This window comes from Ptychodera flava (genome assembly GCF_041260155.1).
Source record: "Ptychodera flava strain L36383 chromosome 3 unlocalized genomic scaffold, AS_Pfla_20210202 Scaffold_25__1_contigs__length_14229661_pilon, whole genome shotgun sequence".
NCBI classification, from domain to species: Eukaryota; Metazoa; Hemichordata; class Enteropneusta; family Ptychoderidae; genus Ptychodera; species Ptychodera flava.
This window is the reverse complement of record NW_027248279.1, coordinates 4,356,079-4,380,541: the sequence shown is the minus strand read 5'-3', so window position 1 is coordinate 4,380,541 and position 24,463 is coordinate 4,356,079. Positions and strand designations below refer to the sequence as shown.

The window sequence follows — 24,463 nt, the reverse complement described above, 5'->3', positions numbered from 1 at the left end:
TTTGATTAAAAAAATCCTAGTTATTTATCATGCAGTGATTTCACCTTTAATTCATACAGTATATTATATCTGTACGCATTTCAATATTTGTACTTTCAAATGCTACTCATATCATTATACAATGACTACATTTTAAATCTTCAGTTAGGTTGCATAGACCTTAAAACTTGGTAAGCCAGGGAACATTAGAAACAGTGAATGCTTTAGCGTCAGATATTATTTGCTTATAACATTTCATAATTTGAGTTTCTGTGTGACAATTATTGGTAAATATTTCATAGAAATTGGTCACAGGAAAATTATCATTTTAATGAATGATGTTTTCTTACCTTTGACATCTCTTTCCAAATCACCTGTCTGTTTACCTGCACCCAGAAGTACATTTGCTCCTCTCTCTTTGTCCAGCTCCTCTTGTATCTGACTCTTTTCCTCAACAACTATCTCTAACTGATCTTCCAGTTGTGTAACTACCTTTGTTGCTTTGTCTAACTGATCTTTCAAATGTGCATTTTCCTTTTCAGCTTTGTCAAATTCATCTTTTATTGGGTTACTGTCTATATCCTTATCCTTATTTTCTAAATCTGAAAGTTGTGCCTGCAACTTAATCACTAAACCCCTGCTCTCAGCAAGATTTCTTTCGGAGTCTGACAGTTTTGCTTTCAAATTTGTCACAAAATCACTGCTTTCAGCAAGTTTTGTTTCTAAATCCTGTATTTTCGTTTTAAGAGATGTTATTTCAATGGCTTTCTTCGTTGCTACTTCCACAGCCTTACCTATCTCTTCCAGTCTTTCCTTATTCAGTTTATCTGAGAATAACTTTCCTTCTTTCACTTCATCTAGCTGAGATTTGAAAACCTCAGCTTCTTTCCTAGCTTTTTCCAATTGCTCCATTACCTCATTCATTTCCCTCATAGTGTTTTCTAACTGATCATCCTCATTGGCCTTAGCTACCTCCTTTAATGTTTCCTGATATTGTTTCTCTAATGGATCCTTTCCTTCTCTAGCTTTACTTGGCTGGACTTTCAGAACTTGACCCTGTGTTTGTTGATCTCTCTGACTGCCTGTGTGCTGTAAATCTAGAAAGCACAAATCACTATAGTTATCAACTCTTGACTGACTGTTGTTTCTTAGAAACAAACTCCTAGGAAGTAAACTACTGTGTGTGGTACCTATTGCTGACAGTGTATTGTCCTGTATTTCAATTTGTGCTTCTAGGGCTGTTAAAGAAGTGCATACAATGCTGGAGTAAGTCTGCACAGAATATTACAAGGTCCCCACTCAAGGCAAATTTAGCCTGATCGTCGTTCAATCATATAAGGTAGTTCGTATCTTGAAAGTAGGAAGGTGAAAGACTTAAACTTTTGCTGAAACTTTCCTAAAGGAATATTTCAACCAGTCTTTCAAAATCAAGAATAAAAATCGAGGGTCACAGTGCCAATTTTGGTACAACAGGAACAAATTACCCATGATTTATAGATATTTGAAATTCAAATGGCCGCCATCTTATGAAGGAAAATGAAGTTCTTGATTTTCGAAAAACGTAGACAGTAAAAAGTGTTCATACAGCAAGAGCTTTAAAATCAACCCTTACACGCAGTAGATCAGAAAAGAATTGTTTAAGTTTGAGAGGCTGAATATCTGTCCCTGAGGGGCATTTTACCTTAAGTTAATCTGTAGCAAATCCATGCAGTTGATCCTAAACTTGCAAATGTGCACGCTGATAAATGTTGGCAAGGGAAACGTTATCGTTCAGAAGACTTTAAATGGTGATTAAAACAACAATTTGATAGTGCTATAAATTACCTTACCTTCCACCACTAATTTGTCTTCTTTGTCAGTGCCTAACTTGGACAAAGGAAGTGCAGAGTGTTCCACCTGAAGAAAAGCATTTCAATAAATATCACCTGACAATTGTCATTATGTTTCAACTGCTAGTATTATGCTTTCTCATTTCATGATCAAACCAAACAAACTATTCAATGAGTTACTCTTTACAAGTAGATCAGATTTTAAATCAGCAAACTTTAATGCCTGTTTTATATCATCTATGGATTTCAATCAATTCAATGCATTTCCCTGACTCAATGATACACTTTGATGAATACTTTACCAGCAGTTTTGATTGAGGTTGTTTTTCAAATCTGTATTCCCTTTCACCATGAAGGTTCCTTGAGAAATCAGGTATTCTTCCATCTCCTGTTTTGCAAAGAAAACATTGAAGTCAACTTTACAAAATACATACTTCATTAATTTATTGATGATTGCATCATTGTAATTGTAAAAGGCCTGTTTATCTCACTGCAAATAAGAAAAAGGAACAGGAACTTACGTTCAATAAAGAAAGCATCAAGTTCATCAAACTTCTTCTTGTCATATGTGACTTGTAGTTTCAGGGGTAAGTTCACTTTTGCAGCTATCTCTCTCATCTCATCTGTTATCAACCATGGTTCGTATAACTCAGCAAATCTCCCAGTCTGAACACTTGACTTGAATCTGTAAAGACCTAAAATACTGAGGAAGTTAAGTAACATTCCAAGAGACCCCTCTTTGAGATCTTCATTACCAGATTCACCCCATAGCTTGCCTCATAACAGGGTTTCTTCAGCTTCTCACCATCATCCTCAAGTATAATCTGTTCAGTTATTCTCTTCAAACTTTGTTGACATTCATTTAACGCACCAGTTAGTTCTTTGATAGTCTGTTTCAATGCAGCAACTGCAGACTGATCAACAGGTTGTTGCCTAGACATCTCCTTCAGTTGTTCCCTGTGCTTTTGCAGGTGTTGAATCCAAGGTTCTGTTTTAAGTTCAATAGTCACGTCGAGACCTGAAATGAATATTACTATTATAAGAATGAACCCTTTAAAAGGTAGAGAAAATGCGGATATTTAAATTTTGTGTTAAGATACCTAATTTCACGATCTGGGCTGTATCATGACAGTGCATATCTTAAATAGCTGCTAATCAGGACAGCAACACGCACACAACTTCTCGACTTCTCACCGCTGCTTTAGGTCATTGTGACCATCTATGAATTTATAGATATATGAATGAAGGTATACCCTTTTATGTTCCCATTCTATAGTTTGTTAAGGCTTGCCAGTTGGTTAAAAAACACAGACTTTGATACGTACAGTGCATCTGTTGCCGCGGTTATTTCGTATTTCTCTCATGAACGTCACACAAAAACACACTAAGAGTATGTAACATGACAAGGATGTAGTCTTGGATCACTGATTTTATGAGTATCTACTCCTCTTAAATCAAACACAGTTCAGTTTCGGTGTTTCATTTGCTCTATCGCTGTCTGCGCAAATTTATTCAACCGTTAAGCACCTTTGTGTACTTGCAAAAAAGTAGATGTTCATACAAAACTCCTAGGAAGTATTCAATTTTGGGACAGCGCTTTTTATATAAACGATATTGCATGCAGCTTAAAATTCTGCACACGTGTGATATTTGATCATTGCATGGATCTATGTAAAAAATACAGAAACTTCACACAGCATAATTTCAAATCAATGCACTACATGTTTTTTTCTTCAATACAAATATATTCTGTGACACTACATCGTTTGGTAATAGCATGGATGTTATAGCTACAACTATGCTCGACTGCTGAGCATAAGCAAGACATTCGAACAAGAGCCAGTCATTGTTTTGATCAGTGGAATAACAAACACGGATGATGATTAAATTCACAGCTTGAGATTCACGGAGTGGTTTGCACTAGTATTTGATTGGCATCGATTTTCAGTTCACAGACAATCATTTCTGGTCCAACTTTTCAAATAAATTAATGAAAAGTAGAAAGGTGAGTCACATTTCAAACCTCAGCGCTGAAATTTATATATTTTTGATGAAGACTACTTTGATTTTTAGCTCAGATTTGGTAAACCAATGTAAGGTTATCGTATATGGTAAAGTCGGTAGCGTATGTATGTATGTATGTATGTGTGTAAAGTATGTCCGTCAACATAAAAAACTCGTGAGCCACTGCACGTTTTAGCTTGGTATTTGATCTGTGAATGCATCCTGGGGTATAGATGGGATTTTATTCAAATGAAGTTTGCATTGCAGAAATTATGCAAATGAGTTTTTAAAAGGGCCAAAATGACTAACTCAAGAACCGCTATATGATTGCTTTGAAAATTAGTATGCAAATACCTTAGGTGGACCTTATAAAGTTTTATGTGTATCGTGAAGATATCTTAAAGTTTGTATTTTTGCTGAACGTTTTGGTTACTTTCCTCATTTTAAGTAAAAATTATTCTCTAAAACCACTGTCCAATTGCTTTCAAATTTGGGTTGGATGTTTGCAAGGGTGTTACCCTTCTTATTTGTTAAACTCATGAAATATTGGCAAAAATTACAGTTTCGGTGCAATTTTTGTCAGTTTTGGTCAAAACATCTTTTTTCTTTAAAAGCACCAGACAGACAGCTTTTATAAGCTTATTTGGTATACAGATGCCCAAGGATGGCAACAGTTGGATATGTGGAAATTGTCCTGAAATATACAAATTTGTATTTTTAAGACAATTTTGTCATTTTTGATCAAGAAAATTTTTCTCAAAAACTACTTGTCTAACAGCTTTGTAATTTGATATAAAAGTCCCAAGGGATATTACTAGATAAATCTTCTGCTAAAAGTGTTGGGAAACCCCGAATTTGTGTAATTTAGGTAATTTTGTCAGTCGGTGACATTAAATGACCTATACCAACCAAGAATATGTTGTGAGACAGTGTTGAAGGCTGTGAATACAATTTTGTCTCATTTGGTATCAATTTGTTGTGAAAGTTGATCAAGAAACAAAGCTGATGTCAATTTTTCCGCTGTGGACCAAGTTTTGGAACTTTTCCATGTAAGACACACACAAGAACTGATAAGAAATTTGGGTCCAGGAGAATTCCAGATATCATAATCACCCCCACAGTGGGAGGCATTTCGCTATTTGTAATTAACTTAGAGTGCTGTTTACATTCGAATGATAGCACTGATATCATTAATTAAAAATCCCAGTATGGAGCCACACGAATACAGAGGAAACAGCCTACTTCCTGTCTTTGTCTAAACAATTGCACTGACCCAGATAGCTATTTTTAGGTTGCCTATACATCGGCAAGTCAGAAGTACTTGTACCTACACAACATAGTTTAACCTATAGTTACCATGTGGTTACAGGTACTATATTCAAAATACAGTGAGTTCACGCATTTCCTTGAATATTATTCGAACCATAAATTTTGTCGGTAATAACGAGTTGTATTGGGAAACAAATCTCCCAACAAGCAGACCATGAATATTATGCTTCCTCACCTCATCATTAAAGACTTCACTTATGTATTACCAAAGGTCATTATCAACCATATGTACAGTGAAATCTGTCTTAACCGAACCCTGCCTAATCTGGAAACCTGTCTATATAGTAGACGACTTTTCAAGTCTCTTTCACAAACAACACTATGCTAAATGAACCTCTATATACCAGACATCTCTAAAGTTTTACTGTACTATGGGAGCCGTCATTATTTACGGCCTAGGGGGGGGGTCGGAGGAATTGCTTTAGAAACTCCAAAATTTCGAGTAACCCCCCTGCCAACCATGACGTGTTTGAGTAACCCCCTCTCTTGCTACAGAAATTTTGAGTGACCCGCCCCCCGCCCGAAAAAATTGGAAGGTTAAGTATCTATACAGTAAAATGGATTGCTGCTGCGACAGGCCGTGTATAGACCCTGTACAGACCCTGATTAAACCCTGTGGTACAGGTCTGTGTTGGAAAGAGGTTCCATTGCTGTGACAGGGGCTAATGTACAGGTCTGTATCCAGTGCTTTGATGACATGCAGTGTTCTCTGTAGGTTTTGTTTACAAGAGGGCGAAGAAGATGTGGTGCGAAAGCATACGGGGGGGTGTGGGGAATATTTAGTGTAGAGATATTGGCCGCCGATCATTCCCAGTGACACTGAAGAAACTCACAGTTCTCGATGAACAAAAAAACATTGGTTTATTACGTTTAAACTCACAGTACAGAGCAGCACGCCGCATCCATGTGCGTTGCCGTTGTAGGTTTTAAAAGCATGATGGGAAATCTGGTAGTAATGAGAATTTAACCCCAGAATCACGACAAAATAACACGAATAAATTAAACTATGAACCAACTGTTGCCGGAAACTTTGTGACAAATATGTCCATGTTAACACAGTCCGCGCAAATAAATCATACCGGTAGTACACGCACATTGATGAGTGTCCTGAAAAATGGGCATTTCGGTCAAAGTTCAGCCATCGCCTGTACGTAGATTCTCAAGCTCTAGAAAAGTCTCTGTTGAGCGAAGTTTTTATGTCATGCGCAGTAAGTGTTCAAAGCATCGACTGTAGTATGTCATATTTTGCCAAATTTCTGGAATCATGATAAATGCAGTAAACAACAACAAACAAAATTAAGTTTTGGTCTAAACAACAACAAATAACAATAATAAAGTCGGTAGGTTTTCCACACCCTCCCCCTATTAAAGTTACTTTTTACTTTAATATAGAGGTTTCCTAATCGTCCTCATTCTCGTTAGCAATGACACCAACAAGGCGATCTACCGCAGCAGTCTTTGCCCGCCGAGCAGGGCGTCTCAACTCTTGGTTGGTTTGAGATCTTTCCTCTTCATCAGCTGAAGTGCATGTCTGGTTAATCACAGGGTCAGCTTCTGGTTCAGCTATAGTGCCAACCCCTGTTGCGTCGTTAGTTCCGCTGACTTCCAGATCACACACCAACTGGAGTGGCCTCTCAACAACATAGCCACTACCTGTCCGGATCTTGTATCCTCTTATCACTCCATCCTTACCCACTATGTTGTCTACAATCCGTCCTATCTTCCAATTTGCTCGATTCTTGGTCGTGTCCTTGAGTAGAACAATAGAGTTCTTTCTTGGTAACTCCTGATCCTTTGCTTCAATCCTCTTGCTGTAACGTTCCTGCAAGGCGTGAAGGTACTCATTCAACCAACGTTTGCGAACATTTTCTCTGCAGGATCGTAAGTACTTCAGCCGCTTGCTCATCACATCTCTCGAGTCATCCATGTCATCGATGCTCTCCTCCAGAAACCGCGCTGGTTGTCCACGCAACAGCAGGTTTGGGGTGATCACTACTTGCTCGAAGTCTTCTTCCATATAGCACAATGGTCTGTTGTTCATGAACGTCTCCACATCGAGCAGAACTTCCTCGAGCTCTTCAAATTTCAGTAGCGCTCTTCCTATAGCTTTCGACAGACTTCTCTTCATGATGCCGATGAGTCGTTCAAAGAATCCACCCCACCATGGAGAACGTGACATGTTGAACTTCCACTCTATGTTATGTGTTGTCAAATAGTTGAACAAATCTTCATCCTTTTGCAACGTCGACAACCACCGTTTGGTCGCGATGAAGGTCTTGGCGTTGTCGCTCACCATGACACTTGGTGATCCTCTCCGTGCAACAAACTCCTTCAACTGTCGCTTGAATTCATTCACAGACAGGTCTCTGCAAAGCTTGAGATGCACAGCTCTAGTGCTGGCACACGTGAAGAGGGCAATGTAAGCCTTTCTGGTCTCATGCTTTTCTGATTTGTACATGAGTGGCCCTGCAAAGTCCACACCTGTCACATCGAATGGCTCAGTGAATTCCGTTCTGTAGGTGGGCAAGGCCGATGTAGCTGGAGCATCCAACACCTTTGCACGATACTTCGCACAGTAGCTGCATTCATGTCGTATAGATTTGACTATGGATCGTAGCTTTGGGATCCAATATTTCTCTCTGACTTTACTCATTGTAGTTGCAACTCCCCCGTGCAATGTCTGAAGATGACAGTGCTCAATGATACGTCTCGCCAGGGCAGATTTTCTCGGGATGAAGATAGGGTTGTAACCTGGAACTCTGCCTTGACACCTCAGTATTCCATCTTCATCCTACTGCTAATGTGACATCTGAAGTCATGTCGTTTGTTTGCTGTGTCATGTGGATCCATACCGTCTCTGATGCTATGATCTCTGATTTAGTGAGTGGTCCCACTCGTCTCATCCCCTTACAGCCATCTATGAAACGCTTCATATATGACGTTATGCGTAGAAGGTTCCAGAATTTGAACTTGCTCAGAAGCTCTTGTGACCATGCTTTCATCTCATTCTGAGTTGCATCTTCCAGTAGAAGCATCACTTCTCTTTTCTTCATTGATTTTTTCTCTGACTTGGCTCCCTCTGACTCGGAAATCTCTGGTTGAACTGGTCTGTCACCTTCACTTGAGAGCCAGCTTGGCCCTTGAAACCACATGTCCCGAGTCGACTTGGTGCTGAACCTCTAGTTCCAGGTCGCTTGGATTTTCTGCTGTTGGCACATATCTCCACTTAGACTCTGTCAGCTCGCCAATCTTCTTGACCCGATTGCGCACAAATGTTGACCATTCTCCACGGTTAGACAGCCAGTATAAACAGTGGTGCTGTCTACCCAACTGTGACAAGCTGTGATGGGGAAATTGGCCAAGGCTTTGCTGACGTTATTCTGTAGTTTGGCTAGGGTATGTGCAGCAATCAACTCCAACCTTGGAATGCTCATGTGTTTAGGAGCTATTCTCGCTTTAGCTGTGAGTAGATTCTGGCTGACCGGTGTTGAGTTCTCATACGCAACGATGTATATTGTAGCACAAACAGCAGTCTTGCTTGCGTCAGCAAATCCATGCATCTCATAATGTGTTGGGTTGTCAGTGAACACACAGCGTGGTACAGTTATGGTTGGTGTACGCTGCAAGCTGTTTACCCACATCTGCCATTTCCGTTGAATTTCATCTGGAATTTCCTCATCCCAATGTAGCTGAAGAAGGCACACTTCACTGAAGATCACTTCGCAGTGATAGTAACTGGAGAACTCCATCCAAGTATGTCAAAGATGCTGTTGATATCAGCTAACATCTTCCTTTTAGTGATTGGTTCACTGCTCTTCTGACATGATTCAAAACTGATCGTCAATGTGTCCTCCTCCTTGTTCCATGGAATACCTAAAATCTTTGTCTCGTTGCCAGATGTGTTGTCAAGAAACCTTGTTGTGTAAGTATCTTCTTCCTTCTTGTCGTTCTCTGCGCTGAGGTGATCGATGTTGCTATGCCATTTGTGAAGATTGAAACCACCCTCTGACAGTATTTTGGTGGACTCCGCCTTGAAAGTCGCAACATCATCTTCTTTGTTTCCACCTCCTTGAATATCGTCAACATATGTATCTTCCAGCAAGCTGTGTACTGTTGCTGGATATTCCTGTTCATAGTCCTCAATGTGCTTCTGCAGTGTTACACCGAGAATATATGGACTTGACGTCGCTCCAAAGATAACCCGTGTGAATCTGTACTCTGTCACCTCACGATCTTGTAGATTGTTGTACCACAGAACTCGCAGTGCATCCCTGTCTTGTTCGTGCACTCTGATTTGCAGGAAAGCTTTCTGAATATCTCCTGTGATACAAAACTTTCGCATGCGATTTCTTGCAATGATGTCAAACAAAAGTGGTTGTAGTGGTGGCCCCGTCTCTAGGCAGTCGTTGAGTGAAGGGCTTCTCACGTTGGCTCTCGCTGAGCAGTCATACACTATTCTCATCTTTGTTGTTTCTGCCTTATCTCGAATGACGGCTTGATGTGGGACATAATGTACTGTCTCCCCCGTTTGATTGGCTGTACAGGCAAACCCTTACAAAAATGAGGTCCTGGCAGGAGAGCGACAGGAAAGCTGCGGGAGAGAGCGGACAGGACTGTTCTGGGACTAAAGCTGCAGAGTTCCAGGGCAGATTTCTGGCCCGCAGAATCTGCCCCGCTAGCTGGGCAGATCACTTTGTCACAAATCTGTCCGGCAGAGCGGCAGCAAATTACTTGAATGGTGCAGCATCTCTGCAGGAACATTAGTGGCCTAATAATTGTGGCTGATCAGATATATCTAACAACAAATCTGTCCCGTAGAGCGACAGAAATGATAGGAGTGGAGCAGCATCTCTGCACTTAATGTATTTTGACTATCAGACCATGGAGGTAGCAGAGGACAGATCGAATTACATGTGTTCATAGTTGCACAGAGGCGATCAGTAAGCTTAATATTTGCTGCGGTATTGTCTATCACAAATATAAAAAAATAAAATAAAAATAAATGAAGTTTGCAGATGGTATACATAAGCCCAAGCGATGTATGAACGTGAGCGTGGGTTTGCAGTGCTAATAGTTCATTCACAGTGTGATAATTAATAGACAGTAAAAGCTGCTATGATGTGATTGAGGCGATCGAGCTACAAACTGCTAAAAAGGGTATTCTGATGATTAACAATGCTGTTTCATGAGTATACACTATAGACAGCCACAAAAGATTCCTATGAAAATGTTTTCTTTGCCCATCAAGTTACTTTTTGAGCCAATGATAAATTAATCCGTAAGAAAATTCAAAATTAAATTCATGGAAGCAACGAAAATCTCTAGAAAATCGGCCGTAGTCCACGAAGGAAATAATAATTGATTGCTTGCTTTTATTATAGGATTTACATCACGTCTGTGACAATATTTGACCTTACAAATTATCTCATCGACAATTATTTCCAAAAACATCATTTTTACTTTGATCAGTGCAGTTACTAAATCGCCGACTTTTGAAGTTTTTAAGACAAGGGAATAAATCTTGTAAATCCATTTTCATTATTGTTATTGTGTTCTCAACCCATGGATGCGTGTCCGTGCACGTAATACGTGTAACCTCAACTCTCCAGAGAAACACACGCGAACACAAGTTTACACAGTTGAACTGATGCGTTGGTGTTCGTATCTCACTCTGTCGCAAAGAATACAATTTTCATTGAAACTTGGGTCTCGTAAAACCGAAAAGGCACACTATAGATTTACGGTAGTAGTACCTTTGTACGATACACAGTTGTAACTTGTAGCACGGCGGCATATGGGAATGCTATACGTAGGGTTTCGCCACTATATTCCTGCTATATTCTGACATCGTGTCGCGCCTTAGTCATGGCCACAGGAGCTCTCAATGTACTGTTGCTTGGATAGTCGATCGAACGCTCTAGGTTTTTTCAATGAACTTTCCGTCAGTGTACTTTTTAAACGCTTTTGAAGTCCGCTGTACTTCATGCTAGTTACACTGCAGCGATCGCGAGGACTTGTACCGGAAGTAATAGTATCACGCATGATGACATCATAGATCATGTGAAGACTTCGTTATGATTGGTCAGATTGGTAAAACAATCAAAGGTCAAATCTCAGCGGCAATTTTTGGACAGTTACGACCTTTGGATTACTGAGTAAATTGTCGCTGATTTTTCCCTATAAGTTTGACAAAATTTTGCGTAAATTTGCTGCTTGACATCGTCGTGACGACTTCATACACGCTAACTATGTATGTAAAACCTATAGGCAATGTTTACGACGCGTAAAAAAGTCATCGTCGTCATGATCAGCTTGTGGAGATCGATCGGCTCGTCGATTTGAACAATGAATCTAGGCGATCGTTTAAACTTCGGTAAGTACATTTTCGATTTGCCTTCTCTGCGACGTGAAGACGTAGTTTTTACTGTTTTTGTTCGGCGCAATTCTCGAGTAATACTGTTCAATTGTATGAATTCTAATGAAATTGGTATAACTCGTGAGGTTGAACGTAGAGTGTACAACGATAGATGGACCGTGGTACAGTGTACAAAAAAATGGAGTACATGCCGATACTATTATCTACAATAATATACTTCTCTCTTGCATTGGCAAAGGTAAAACTTTTGCTCATGTATACAAATTTCCCTCAATGTACGATATAAAAGGACAGATATAAAACAAAGAAAGAACAATACATGTAGGAATTGTTGGATACGAATTAAGTTCTCAAACTCTTGACCGAGTCTGGTACCTGCTACATGTATTCCAAAACGTACTTCTCTATGACATCAATATACATCTGTCTGCTTATAAGATTATTCTGAACGTGTGTCCTTAAAATTGAAGTTTATTTAAAAATTTTAACGTATTTTGACATTTGTTTATATGTAACCTGTAGATATTTTGCTGGCATATTGTAAGGGGAATCAGTAATTAATTTACAATATTTCATTACAATATTTCATTGAACTTCTACATGAACTCTTACATCACAAAATATGTATACAATATTCTATTGCATTTAATGCTGCAACCTTTTGATAAGCAACTTAGATATAAGCTCAGTACAAAGACCTACCTTTTTTCTAACTATGTTTCAATTTGGCTTTAGAAAGTTCATGTAGGTATGCAATGAAGTGTACTCAAACCAAGCGAGTTTTACATGGTGAAGTCTACAATCTTAACGGAATTACTGCAGGGGATAAATCATCTGCAAATTAAATTTTGTTTTATGCCAATGATTCTACTACTTTTCTAGTTTGAAGCAAATTGCAAGTTGAACAGATTGATACCGTAGACTACTGCTATAAATCACATTTTGTCATTCACAAGTTGAGGGAACATTTTCTTTATTTTATGAATACATGCAAATTTCACAGTCTTCAATGTTTGATGGCTGTTGAACGAGTCAAAATTTTCAACCCCAACGAGGATTCTAACTTGCATACATAATTTTGTCATAAGTTTGATAAACTTTATATCTGACTTGAACTTTTTTATATTTTTTCCAGCTTACACATAGGACAACTTCAAGATGACAAGTCAAGCAATAACCAAAGCTGTAACAGACAAGTACAAGTCTTTCAGAATAATCCGTCGTTGTGACAATATGAAGTTAAGGACTTTACGGACACTTGAACATTTTTGAACATTAAGTATTTATATCGGTCATGTTGATTGGCTTTAAAAATATGGTGGATTAAATTTTATTCCTACCAAATTTTTAGCCCTTGCATTCTTTTTTGGGGGGGGGGCAGCAGAGTGGTGTAGGTTGTGAGATGATGGCTTGGTAATGGCTGATTTTCAGCAGCAGTGATAAGTTTCAGGTTGTTGGAGTAAATGTTTAGTCAGATTGCAGAAGGTAGGTTGATTTTTGTATGGCAGAGCAGCAGCTAGCCTGCCTGGCAGAGCAGTAGCTAGCCTGCCTGGCAGAGCAGCAGCTAATCTGCCCAGCAGAGCGGCAGCTAACCTGCCCGGTAGAGCGACAGCTAACCCGCCCGGCAGAGCGACACCTAACCAGCCCGGCAGAGCGGCAGCTATAACTGTCCAGCAGAGCGACAGCTAACCTGTCCTGCAGAGAGACATTAATCTTTCCAGGAGGGATCCAGCAAACCTAATTTGAATAGCAATGCCACGCTCTCCCGGAAAGATGGTCCTGGAGAGCTCCTGGACCACTGCGGGACCTTTTCTGGAGAGCTCCCGAAAATCTTGTCGGGAAGGCTAAATTTTCATAAGGGCAATCACTCCCATGTTGATTTGTTCTCTCATGATTTTGTCGTACTCTTCTAATCTCCCGATTCTCTCTAGTCTCTTTGTTGTGCTGTATAGCCGAGCTGTGCACAAGCTCTTATTTGTAGGAAGTGGAACATGATCTTCCTCCAGGGTAGTTTTGTTTCATAGTATCCACTCTCTGCCCTAGTCAACTGTTTCTTGAACTCTTCGTGAATTGCTGCACTTTCCTTTATATCTGCGTCTTTGATTCCAAGAACATCCAGTGAGCACAGCTTCTCAAATTCTTCTTGGCTGGATCTCAAAAAGAACTGTTTCTCTGTCTGTCTGACTCTCTCTCCCTGACTGCCGTCCAGAAATTGTCCAACCCAGCATCGTGAACTCTGCTCCTGGATCCTTATCTGGGTGGGTTCCAAGGACTAGAGGTTCTGTTGTGCGAATCCTCTGGTAGTCTGCGACTCCTAAGATAATGTGAACTGGCATTGAAACATCCGTTGTCTCTTCCTCGCTGAAATGTAACCGGTTGAGTCGTCTGTGTTGTTTCTTCAATGCAGGAATGTCTGGGTTAGGCAGGTAGGTTAATATATCTTTCTCAGCATTCACACACTCCACATTGAATGAGAAGCCATCAACTACTAGGGACTGTAATGTGATACTGTACACCTCAACAATCTTCTTTACAGTGCTATACATCTGTTCAATACAACATTGTTCTGTCTTTGCTGGCTTCAGGTGCGATTTTGTGATCAAGTCTGAACATATATATGAACTCCCAGCCCCTGTGTCAAACATGACTAGAACTTTCTCTTTTCCCACTTTGGCGATAACAGTGGCATGTAATGCTGAGGCATGATCCATCATTGAGCTCAATCCCTTTTCTACTTTGGTATTGTCCGACACATCGAGCGTTGATTTCCCTTTGTCACAAATTGATGTATGATGCTTTCCTTTACAGTTCTTGCATCCCGGGATCTACAGTTGACTGCAAGATGACCAAATCCTGTACAGTTGAAACACATCCTGTTTCTTCTCAGTATTGCTTTCTTGGTGGCCACATCCAGTACTTTCATACAGCCATTACTCGAATGATCTTCTGAACTGCAATACACACATTTAATCTTGCGACCTTGTTTAGACTCTCCATTACTGCCAAGAAGTAACTTTTCTTCTTTTTTCCTCCATGACGTGTGTCTTGCTGTATCATCTCTTCTCCCTGTGGTAATCTTATCATCACCAGCTCTCAGGGGATTTCTCTCGACATACTTTCGTAGATTTTCAACAAGCTGTTCCAAACCCCACTCTTCCCAATCATCGTCCTTTTGTACGAGGACTTCTCGAACTGGGCCAAGCTTGTCCATAAGAGTGTAGACTGAGCTTTGTGCAGTAGTCAGTGTCCCAATTGTTGTGAGAGAGCAAATTATCCTGGCAAGCCTGTTATAAAAGTCGTGAATGTCACGCAACTTGTGAATGTTGGTCACTACAGGTAGTTCCTCAAGTTCCTTTATCAAGGCTTTGTGCACCTTAATGTCCTTTCCATATGTCTCGACAAGTATTCTCTTGGCTTCCTGGTATCCCTCTGAGGTATGTGGTAACCCCAGGATATCCTCCTTTGGTTTGTCTTTCACTAGCTCTAGTAAGTAATTAAACTTACTGATTTCTGCAAGATTAGAACCATCCACCTCTACGGTAAACAGTTTCCAAAAGGGTAACCAGTCTTTGTAGTCACCAGAGAATGGCGTGATAGTATATTTCTGAAGCTTCACTGCTTGTGTTGAGGGCGCTGTTGATGATGCATGCTCCCCCCTGTGGTCACTCGTTCGGCACGGCTGGCTTCAATCTGTCTCTCGAAATCTAATTTCTGTCTATACCACTCTTCCTCTCGTTTTTGTTGGCGTGCAGTTGCCATCTCGACTTCCATTTGTTGTTGAACTCTGTATTTTGATTGTTGCTCGTTTACCACGCGCTGGAAATGTAGCTCTTTTTCAAGCTTGAGTTGTACGTCTCTTTCCACAGCTTCGTCTAGCTGTTTTCTGATACGTTGACGCGCCTCCCTAAATAACTGGATGGACACTTTCTGTGTTGATGTCCACTCCTTCACATGTTCTAAGTCTGACTCTGCTTCCAAGAGATATTCGGCTGTCTCGTCTTTTAATTTGTCTAATCGCTTGATCAACTCTCCTATTTGTTCATATGCCGTGGTAATATCTGCCGTGTCATCACTGTTGGATAGCTCGGCAATTTCATCAAGTTTGATTTCGGCAATTGCCAACTGTCGTTTGAATCTCTCCTCGGTGAATGCCATGTTTTGTGCACGTTTGCAAGTACTGCGATCAACAGTTATTCGACTGCAAAACCTCGTAGCAACTGCGTCAGTTCTGCTTTCCCACGGTAACTTCGTCTAATTTGATTGATGATGCAATGCTGTGTACAACACTATAAGTCCTATATGATGTACTCACGCTCGTGCTCCCGTCGTGGTCGCCACCGTTCAGTGTGGGGAATATTCAGTGTAGTGATATTGGCCGCCGATCATTCCCAGTGACACTGAAGAAACTCACAGTTCTCGATGAACAAAAAACATTGGTTTATTACGTTTAAACTCACGGTACAGAGCAGCACGCCGCATCCATGTGCGTTGCCGTTGTAGGTTTTTAAAAGCATGATGGGAAAATCTGGTAGTAATGAGAATTTAACCCCAGAATCAAGACAAAATAACACGAATAAATTAAACTATGAAGCAAACTGTTGCCGGAAACTTTGTAACAAATATGTCCATGTTAACACAGTCCGCGCAAATAAATCATAGTACATGCACAGTGATGAGTGTCCTGAAAAATGTGCATTTCGGTCAAAGTTCAGCCATCGCCTGTACGTAGATTCTCAAGCTCTAGAAAAGTCTCTGTTGAGCGAAGTTTTTATGTCATGCGCAGTAAGTGTTCAAAGCATCGACTGTAGTATGTCATATTTTGCCAAATTTCTGGAATCATGATAAATGCAGTAAACAACAACAAACAAAATTAAGTTTTGGTCTAAACAACAACAAATAACAATAATAAAGTCGGTAGGTTTTCCACACCTAAGGGGGGAGCTTTTGAAAAATAGAGATAAAATGGTGTTATTTGGTGGCACTTAGGGAGTATTTTTTTCAGATTTTTTTCGTATAAAAAACTAAAAGAAACAGAAATCTGAGACAGTATTCCAAAACGTATATTCCAGTTCACTGATTTCAATGAAGATTACATTTTTTGAAAACGAAAAAATAGCGACAGACATACATTTATTCACATTTATTATTTATTATTATTTTCCTGCAATAAAAGATGGATTTGTTGTCAAGGCATTCCACTGGTTTTAAACTTTATAGAATCAGAATTAGCTTGCTTTACACATTTTCCCCTATCGGTAATCTATACAATGTAGAATATAGAAAGCAGACGTTTCTCATGAATGATCAGGCAAGTATATCAATCTTTAATCAGGAAATACTGAAAAATGTACTCAGTACTAGCCTCTAACATAAGGCTTGCCACGTCGAATAGCTGATCATTCTAGTCTGAAGATCACAATAACATGAGATTTTAGTTTCTACTTGAAATCACCAGTATTATGATATATATATATATATATATATATATATATATATATATATATATATATATATATATATATATATATATATATATATATTATATGTGCGTGTATGTGTGTGTACATATACCAGGTATGAACATACATATCTCAAGCATACATATTTCTATTCTTTACTATTATTGTTGTTGCATTAATGCATAACTTCACTAAATGCTTCGGTACATATCAACAAAAATGAGTAGCCCCCCCTTCTGTTCTATACTTTTGAGCAATATCCCCTTGTAGCTTTCGATTTTTTGAGTGACCCCCCCCCCCTCAGATTCCTCCGATCCCCCCAGGCCATAAATAATGACGGCTTCCTATGTATGTATGTAGGATCTGTTTGTCCCATTGCTAAAGAAGTTTATATGCATGTTCCTAAAGCTGATCTCCAGTACCTAAGTTGCAGACCTTATTTGCTTTTGTCATTCCTATTTTTTTGGTTTAAATATTTCTTCAATGGACCAATTCAAACCGAATGTGAGCACAGTGTCCTTGGCGGCATTTTTATATTTATATCGAAACAAACTCAAAGAAATAGATTCCCAGGGGCTTTGTCCCATGTTGCTTGGTCGGAGGTATCTTCAATAATTAGCATCACCACGTATCTTGCTTATGTTACATCCGTCATCCTTTTATAGATGGAAAGTGTACACATTTAGTTTTAATATCACGTATGGCACACCTAATGTAATAATTACCATTTTATCAAAATACTAGAGACCGATATGAGTAAAAACAAAGAACAAAAGTAAATATGTAGACTTTTTGACCTTAATCACCATCCCTTTTAATAAAATGAAGCTTCTTGTCATTTAACCGTACATAACGTCTGCATCACCCAATATCAATTATCATTCGCTATACTAACCATCACATGGTTCCTTTGCTTCTTTGAAGAAAGTAGCAAATCTGGCGTAGCTCTTATCCACTTCTTGACATTCACAGTATGCCTTCTTGAGTTCATTTGCCCATTTGAACGCCATTGCAGTATTACTTATCGCAGATTTCACTTTGTCACACCATTGATGTGCACTGTTAATCATGCAGATATCTACATAGTCACTTAAGTATTTGATGATAAATGCTCCCAACTGGGAATCTCTATTCACATACGTAGGAAGACCAGCTGCAATTGCTTCTAAACCACAGAAGCCAAAGTCTGCATGGCGTAACCCGGTAACACAGATGTGGCATTGTTGAATATGAGTCAGAATTTGGTTGATTGAGGATATTGGTTTCAATTGTGTTACCTCAAAGTCACATGATAGTAGCCCGCTCAAGTGTTGCTGCACTTCCTTTGAGGACTCTGTCGGAATACCCAGAATATTCCACTTCAACTGTTGCCCACTTGCTCCTTTGTGCATAGTCGCAATCTGTCCAATTGACTCTGCGATTTTGCCATAGTCACTCACAACATCGGTACCACAGTCAAAGTCTCCGTAAGATAATATCACATGCTGTTGGATATTGTGCGTGACTTTGAGAGTTTGTTTCGTGAAACATTCTCCAACTTTTGGCAGCAGTTCAATGTGTGGAATTGTCCTGTCAGGAATTGCTCTGTATGCATTCTCAAAGTAATCGTACATGCTGGGACCGATGGACACCATCGCATCAGACTCCTTTGCTACTCTCAGCATATCTCTCTCTAGTCTATGTTGTGCAGCAGTTGTCAGCTTAGCGTGGTGATCTGGGTGGACTGCATTAATCTGGTAAAGCTTTGCATTAGGAAATAAGCTCTTCCTGATGTCAGCAGCGGCAAAGGCTGTCATTGGCGCATATCCGATCACAAATTGTATGTTCTTCAGATCTTTCAAATCTTCATAGTAGCTCTTATGGTTGTACAGCCAAAGCATGTTGATAGGATCATTTTCAGGATCCAGATATTCTGCCCTTTTCCCAGGAATCAAAGTAATACCAGCATTTTCTGCATCATCGTTTTGACTTTCACTGACGGCAACATCTAGAACTGTGGCATAAATCTTCACTTGTGTGCCTGTTTTAGAAGAAATTTCTGTCAGCAAATTTCTGTGAAATTCTGGCAGACCGTATTTCTCAATGTCCCATTTGTCAAACACAGCCAGCACTCCTGGTAAATTAACCTTAAGGAGATGTAACTCAGCATTTGGGAACAGAGTGTCACGGATATCTCTGGCAGCATCAGCTGTCATAGAATCATGACCAACAACAAATTTTACATTTTCCAACTCTCCAAGTGATGGGTAATAGATTTCATGGTGAAGTAACCAGTCTAATTTTGGAGGATGTCGCTGAGGGTCTAGTGATGATTTTCTTCGTGCAGGGATCAGAGTTATACCAACACTTTCAGCACTTTCCTTTTGATCATCACCGACGTCTACATCGATAATGGTACTCCAGATGTTTTGTGATCGAGTTGAGACACCATGTTGGGCACAGAAATCTCTCACAATTTTTGCGTTTAGCCAAGGCATATTGCAAAGTCTGGTCATCCAGGAGGCAAATACGAATAGTACTGTTACAAGTGCTTCATTTACCTTTTTAGGCAACATTTTCTCTCGAAAGGTTTTATCCTGTAAATATGCAAAGGAACCTTTTTTACATAATTTAAAAGTAATAATCTTGCACGACTGAATCATATTGTGTATACTAATAAAGTGTAGTAAAATTCCAGCCTTGTCATTTAGAGCGTTTTCATTGAATATATCATGTATATCTAAGGGGCGGACCATTTTATATTCTGGGGTGCTAGTAGGTTTGGCTCTGGAGCATGCATTATTTTTTCTCCCACCTTCGTTTGGAATTATTTCTTCAACTCTGTGTGAATTCTGACATTTTTCTCCTTTCCCTGTTACAGGAATGTTTTTTGCATGTATGAGTGCAATGAAATGCCAATATATTCCCCCTTGTTTGTAAAGACACTTTACTCTATATGTCATGACAAAACTGAACAAGTTAGAAATTTAAAGGGATATAGTCGTCGGAACTGCGCTCAAACGTCGTATAGGACCCATACGACCCATGGCAATAATGTATCCAAGGCACAATGGTGACAGTTAAAACATGTCTGTCATAATCTATCATCGTATAATTTAAATGTTGCAACTATGATGATGAGGTGCATCTTGATATCGTGCACGAAATACATTGTTTGTAAACAAGAAACTTGCACAGGCGCAGTTCCGACGACTATATCCCTTTAAAGTAGCACAACGTTCAAATATCAATCAAATTAGGGCATTTATGAAATCATATATAATGAATTCAGATGTTATGAAAATGCCATGACCAAAGGGTGCATCTAAAATGAAAGTTATGATAAAAATGGCGTGCCCAAAGGGCATGCCGAAAATCAATAGATATTATAAAGTGGGGCGCCTGGATGGCATGATGAAAATTTAAGATAACGCTAAAAGTAATTGTCCCTGAATTATTATTTCTTCATGTCTGCTAGCATTCTTTTTTAATTTTTTTGCCATCGTTGGCTGACTGTTTTTTTTCAATCCTGCGGAACCTTTCCCCACGAAATCTTCCAAGCCCCCCCCCCCATATCAAATGGTCCACCCCTAAGTAAATAAATGAAATTTCTCCAACAACATAACAACAAATATGCCTTTGCAGTTAAATCGTTGCAAATGTTTTTTTGGTTTTTGATGTATTTTTGTGCGTGTGTGGAAGGAGTTTTTTTATCGACCTCGTTATAAAATGATCCAAACATACAACATAGTCTGCAACAGAAACTACTGAGCCTCTCAAAATGCAAGACTAATGCTGGCAATTATTTGTATCTGAGTACTAGTTTTGTTTTCCGCGTAAACGTCAATACTACTTCTACGGTACGAGGGCACCAGCAGGTTCGTGGTTAACGCCGGAGTGTTGTAATGGTGACTTTGTGACATTTTTTATCAGCACATGCTTGCTCAGCATGGCCACCTAAAAATTCTTATCAAATTGCCAATACTTTTATCCATTGGCCTGCTTAAAATAAACAAGATTGAACAGCGATCTTTCCCACCATTAATAACCTTCTTTAAAACTTGGAACATTTAGGGATATAATGACACCTGCGTGATTAAAAGTCGAAGAAATTGACTTTTGAAGTTCAGAAGATTAGTCTTTAATACTGTAGTCTCGAACTGCTTTTACATGTATGAGATTAATGTATGATGAAATGTGCTTTAATCACTACTCAGTCGGAGAAAACTGCTCATGCGTATAAACAGAAATGGCGCCCATTATAACAACATACAAATAACAACTGAGACTGAGAAGTAGCCTATATAATCAACATACACGAAAACGAGGGCCTACCTTCTCCTCGGTTCTTTTGGGCTGCATTACTTAAATGTTGTGGCCGTAAAACCTGAGAATAAAGAAAATGGCAGTGTCCAGAAACAGATCGAAGAATTGGCTCTACTTTCAATGCTAAGGCTTAGAAACTCTACAGTTCCAAGCTTTTCGAGTTGTTCCAACCACTATACACTAGTGTTGTAAAAATTTCCGTTGGCATAGCTGTACCAAGTGGTACAATGGAAGGGTAAAGTTCACGCTCGTATACTCTTTAAGATCACCCAGAATGCAAATCTCGCTCAGACATGTTGCACTCAGTTGACAGTGTTATACGGACATTAACTGGAAGAGTTGCAGAACGGATTTTTTTATGAAATGGAATGATAGAAAAAATTGAATTACTTGACAAGAGACATTGATCTTTGAGCCCTACATTTAAGCACTGCCAAACTGCTCTATCTAACCAGGTGATACAGCAACTTGAGACTCACAGAAATTGGGTATGAATAGATATTATTGCTCATCGACACGTGGAAATATGCCTGACATTTGATATCACACGTTGCTAATCCAGGGCCTAAAATAGCACTCGATGTGACTTAACTCTGAAAAACTCTCTGCGCGTAATGTATTGTCACATGATTTGACACTTTCACATTATGTTTATTGAGATAACAGAGCCAAACAAACAACATTCATCTGCCATAAAGTCCAAAGAAACGGAAGTAGGATTTATTACTAAATAGACCATCATTTAAAACTCGCAATTTTATTCAAAAGTCACTGCGACTCGTAAGGTTGCTTATAAATTAATATATCTAATATACCTCTGGACAGATATTCAGACTGTCATGCTTTGACAGCACCATTTTGGTCATCTGCCTGTAGGGGCCCATTCTGAAAATCGGGGATAACTCGAAAGTTTTAACTGTTTATTTTTCTGAAAATTGAAAATTAATTTTCCCAAGAGCATAAACATCCGTATATTTGGCAATTGATAATACAAAACAGGATGGTGACCCCTGGTTTGTATGCTTGATTTCGAACGGAAACTATGTGAAGTTTATTTACTGATAGTTTAAGGGAAAGTGAAAGACGTTCCATTACGGGGCGTGTACTACCTTAATGAAAATGTGTCAGTGCTTTCCAAAACTTATAAATTATTATCTTAGTCATTGTAAGTGTTTGTGAGAATAAAATATACAACAGCACTAATAATTAATTATTAATAGCAATTTACAAGTAAAGAGATGAAAAGGGGCATTATAACTATCAATGTTTTACAGTTAAATGGTTTTGGTTTGTTTTAGAAAGAAAACATTCCAAGTTTCTATACATTAAATTTGAAACTTATTTAAATGTAAAAGTGGATTTTAGTTCGATACATCTTAGATAAGATTCTTGTTGAAGGTCTGAAATGTTCGATGCAATGTAAATCCGTTTATTTTCTAAGGCAGCATGTCATTACATATTTTGAAACTTCGGATTGCTTACCTATCTAACCATTAATAAGAATGTACTATCCATGAATCTGAAATCATGTCTCTTACCATTCACAATTAAGCCCAGTTATCGTCATACTCACTACTTCAAGAGAGGCAATAGTGAAAACAGTTAAAATGTCTCCAAAATATATCATTCACTCACTTGCGCTGTCGATAGAATTACAAAGAAATGTTTTGGATTAATAATAAATATTGAGGCTATTTGAAGATTTCAGGTGTTACTAAAGAGAAATTAATATACTTTGTCGAAAACCTAAGAACTTTATTCGCACTGTCCGCGGGAACTGGAAACCCTCGAATCAATCCGATGCACCGATTGTAGTTCATGCCATTACACGTCGAGACTGACAGAACGATAAGGAATTTGGAATGTCTGCAGGAATAAGATACTGTAATCTCGTTCTAGACTGTATTTTGAATTTTTTATGAAAATCTCGAAAGTAAAAGTTAGAGAGTTCAGACTATTGGAAAAAAGTATTTGTCGACCGAACACATTTGTATCATTTGTTCTTTGAAAAGATAATTGCAAGAAGACGTCGCATAGTTTGAACTTAGACATTTTTCTAAAAGAAGTGTGCCAGTGAAAGCCGTCTACTTTGAGCACGTAAAATAATTGGGCATTTAGGAAAAACCTCTCGATTTGTTCATTTCGACCACGAAGACTCCCTGTCTCTGTAAGTTATATGATGGTCAACAAGTGCTTTATCTTGGAAGGAAATTCTTGGCATGGCCTTTGTACTAGAAATTCATAAATTCATTTGATGTACACGTTAAGCATCCGTCCTTTCAGGTATATAGCGTAGATTTGTGGACATATACTGTAAGCTGATCGTCTTCAACCGCAGTCCAAATTATCAATGGCAAAACGTATACGTATTCGGAGTGTATTTGTTCTGGTGAAGTAAACATCTACTATTAATAGCATTAGTTAGGAATACCGTGTCTGCTGTAAATATTATCCATAGGCAGTCGAGAAACTGTCTATGTATTATCTTTAATCTTGTTCTCAAGATTCTATGTCAAAGAAATAGGCAGTATTAAAATAATGCTTGTTGGTGTATTTCTACGAGTTAGTATGGTGCTGGTCACTTCAAAAATGATTTACTCCTTGTCCTTGAATTATCTTGATTACTGAATAACTATTCATGAAAACAATCTTTATTATGAATCCCTGTCATTGGCGTTTAGAGCATTGCTTCAGGTAGATGTTTGAGTGTTCTCATACACTAATATTATCGCCTTCCTCTTATTAATTATTCATGAGACTGCCCTACATGCTCAAGAAATTGTGCTCAGCATTCCACCACTAAATCCACTGAACTGCTACGATGTAACTAAAACTCTCTTGTAACATGCTAGCACAAAGTATATCGCATGGAAAGTATACATCATGCGAAATAATCGTTGATTTTGCAGAAGTCAGTCATGCATTATTCTTGGAGTAAGAGAGAATAAGTTCCCATTTTTGCTAATTGATAATCCATGGCTGGCCTAATGTGAACTATTGACTTGTTACCAGAGGGGAAAGTTTAAGAATAGCACCACTCAACTTATGTTTCTCAAGATGATTTTGATGTGCAGACAGTACAATAACACGGAAGCAAGAATCGCGAACCTTTTGCATCTGTAAACGGAACAAACTAACAAATTAAATCTCTCTCTCTCTCTCTCTCTCTCTCTCTCTCTCTC

At 38.9% G+C, this 24,463-nt stretch overlaps 1 protein-coding gene across 1 annotated transcript in view; it reads right to left on the bottom strand.

Annotated features, from left to right (window-relative positions):
* Positions 1-21,486, bottom strand: part of LOC139125636 (myosin-2 heavy chain, non muscle-like) — a 40,834-nt gene extending 19,348 nt beyond the window's left edge. Inside the window, exons 1-5 of the mRNA XM_070691731.1 lie at positions 21,291-21,486; positions 2,330-2,826; positions 2,111-2,196; positions 1,809-1,875; positions 330-1,076 (exon numbers count right to left, since the gene is read on the bottom strand). Coding sequence (XP_070547832.1) covers positions 330-1,076; positions 1,809-1,875; positions 2,111-2,196; positions 2,330-2,531 — 1,102 coding nt within the window. The 5' untranslated portion in view covers positions 2,532-2,826; positions 21,291-21,486. The remainder of the gene's footprint in view (positions 1-329; positions 1,077-1,808; positions 1,876-2,110; positions 2,197-2,329; positions 2,827-21,290) is intronic.
* Positions 21,487-24,463: the final 2,977 nt, after the last annotated feature.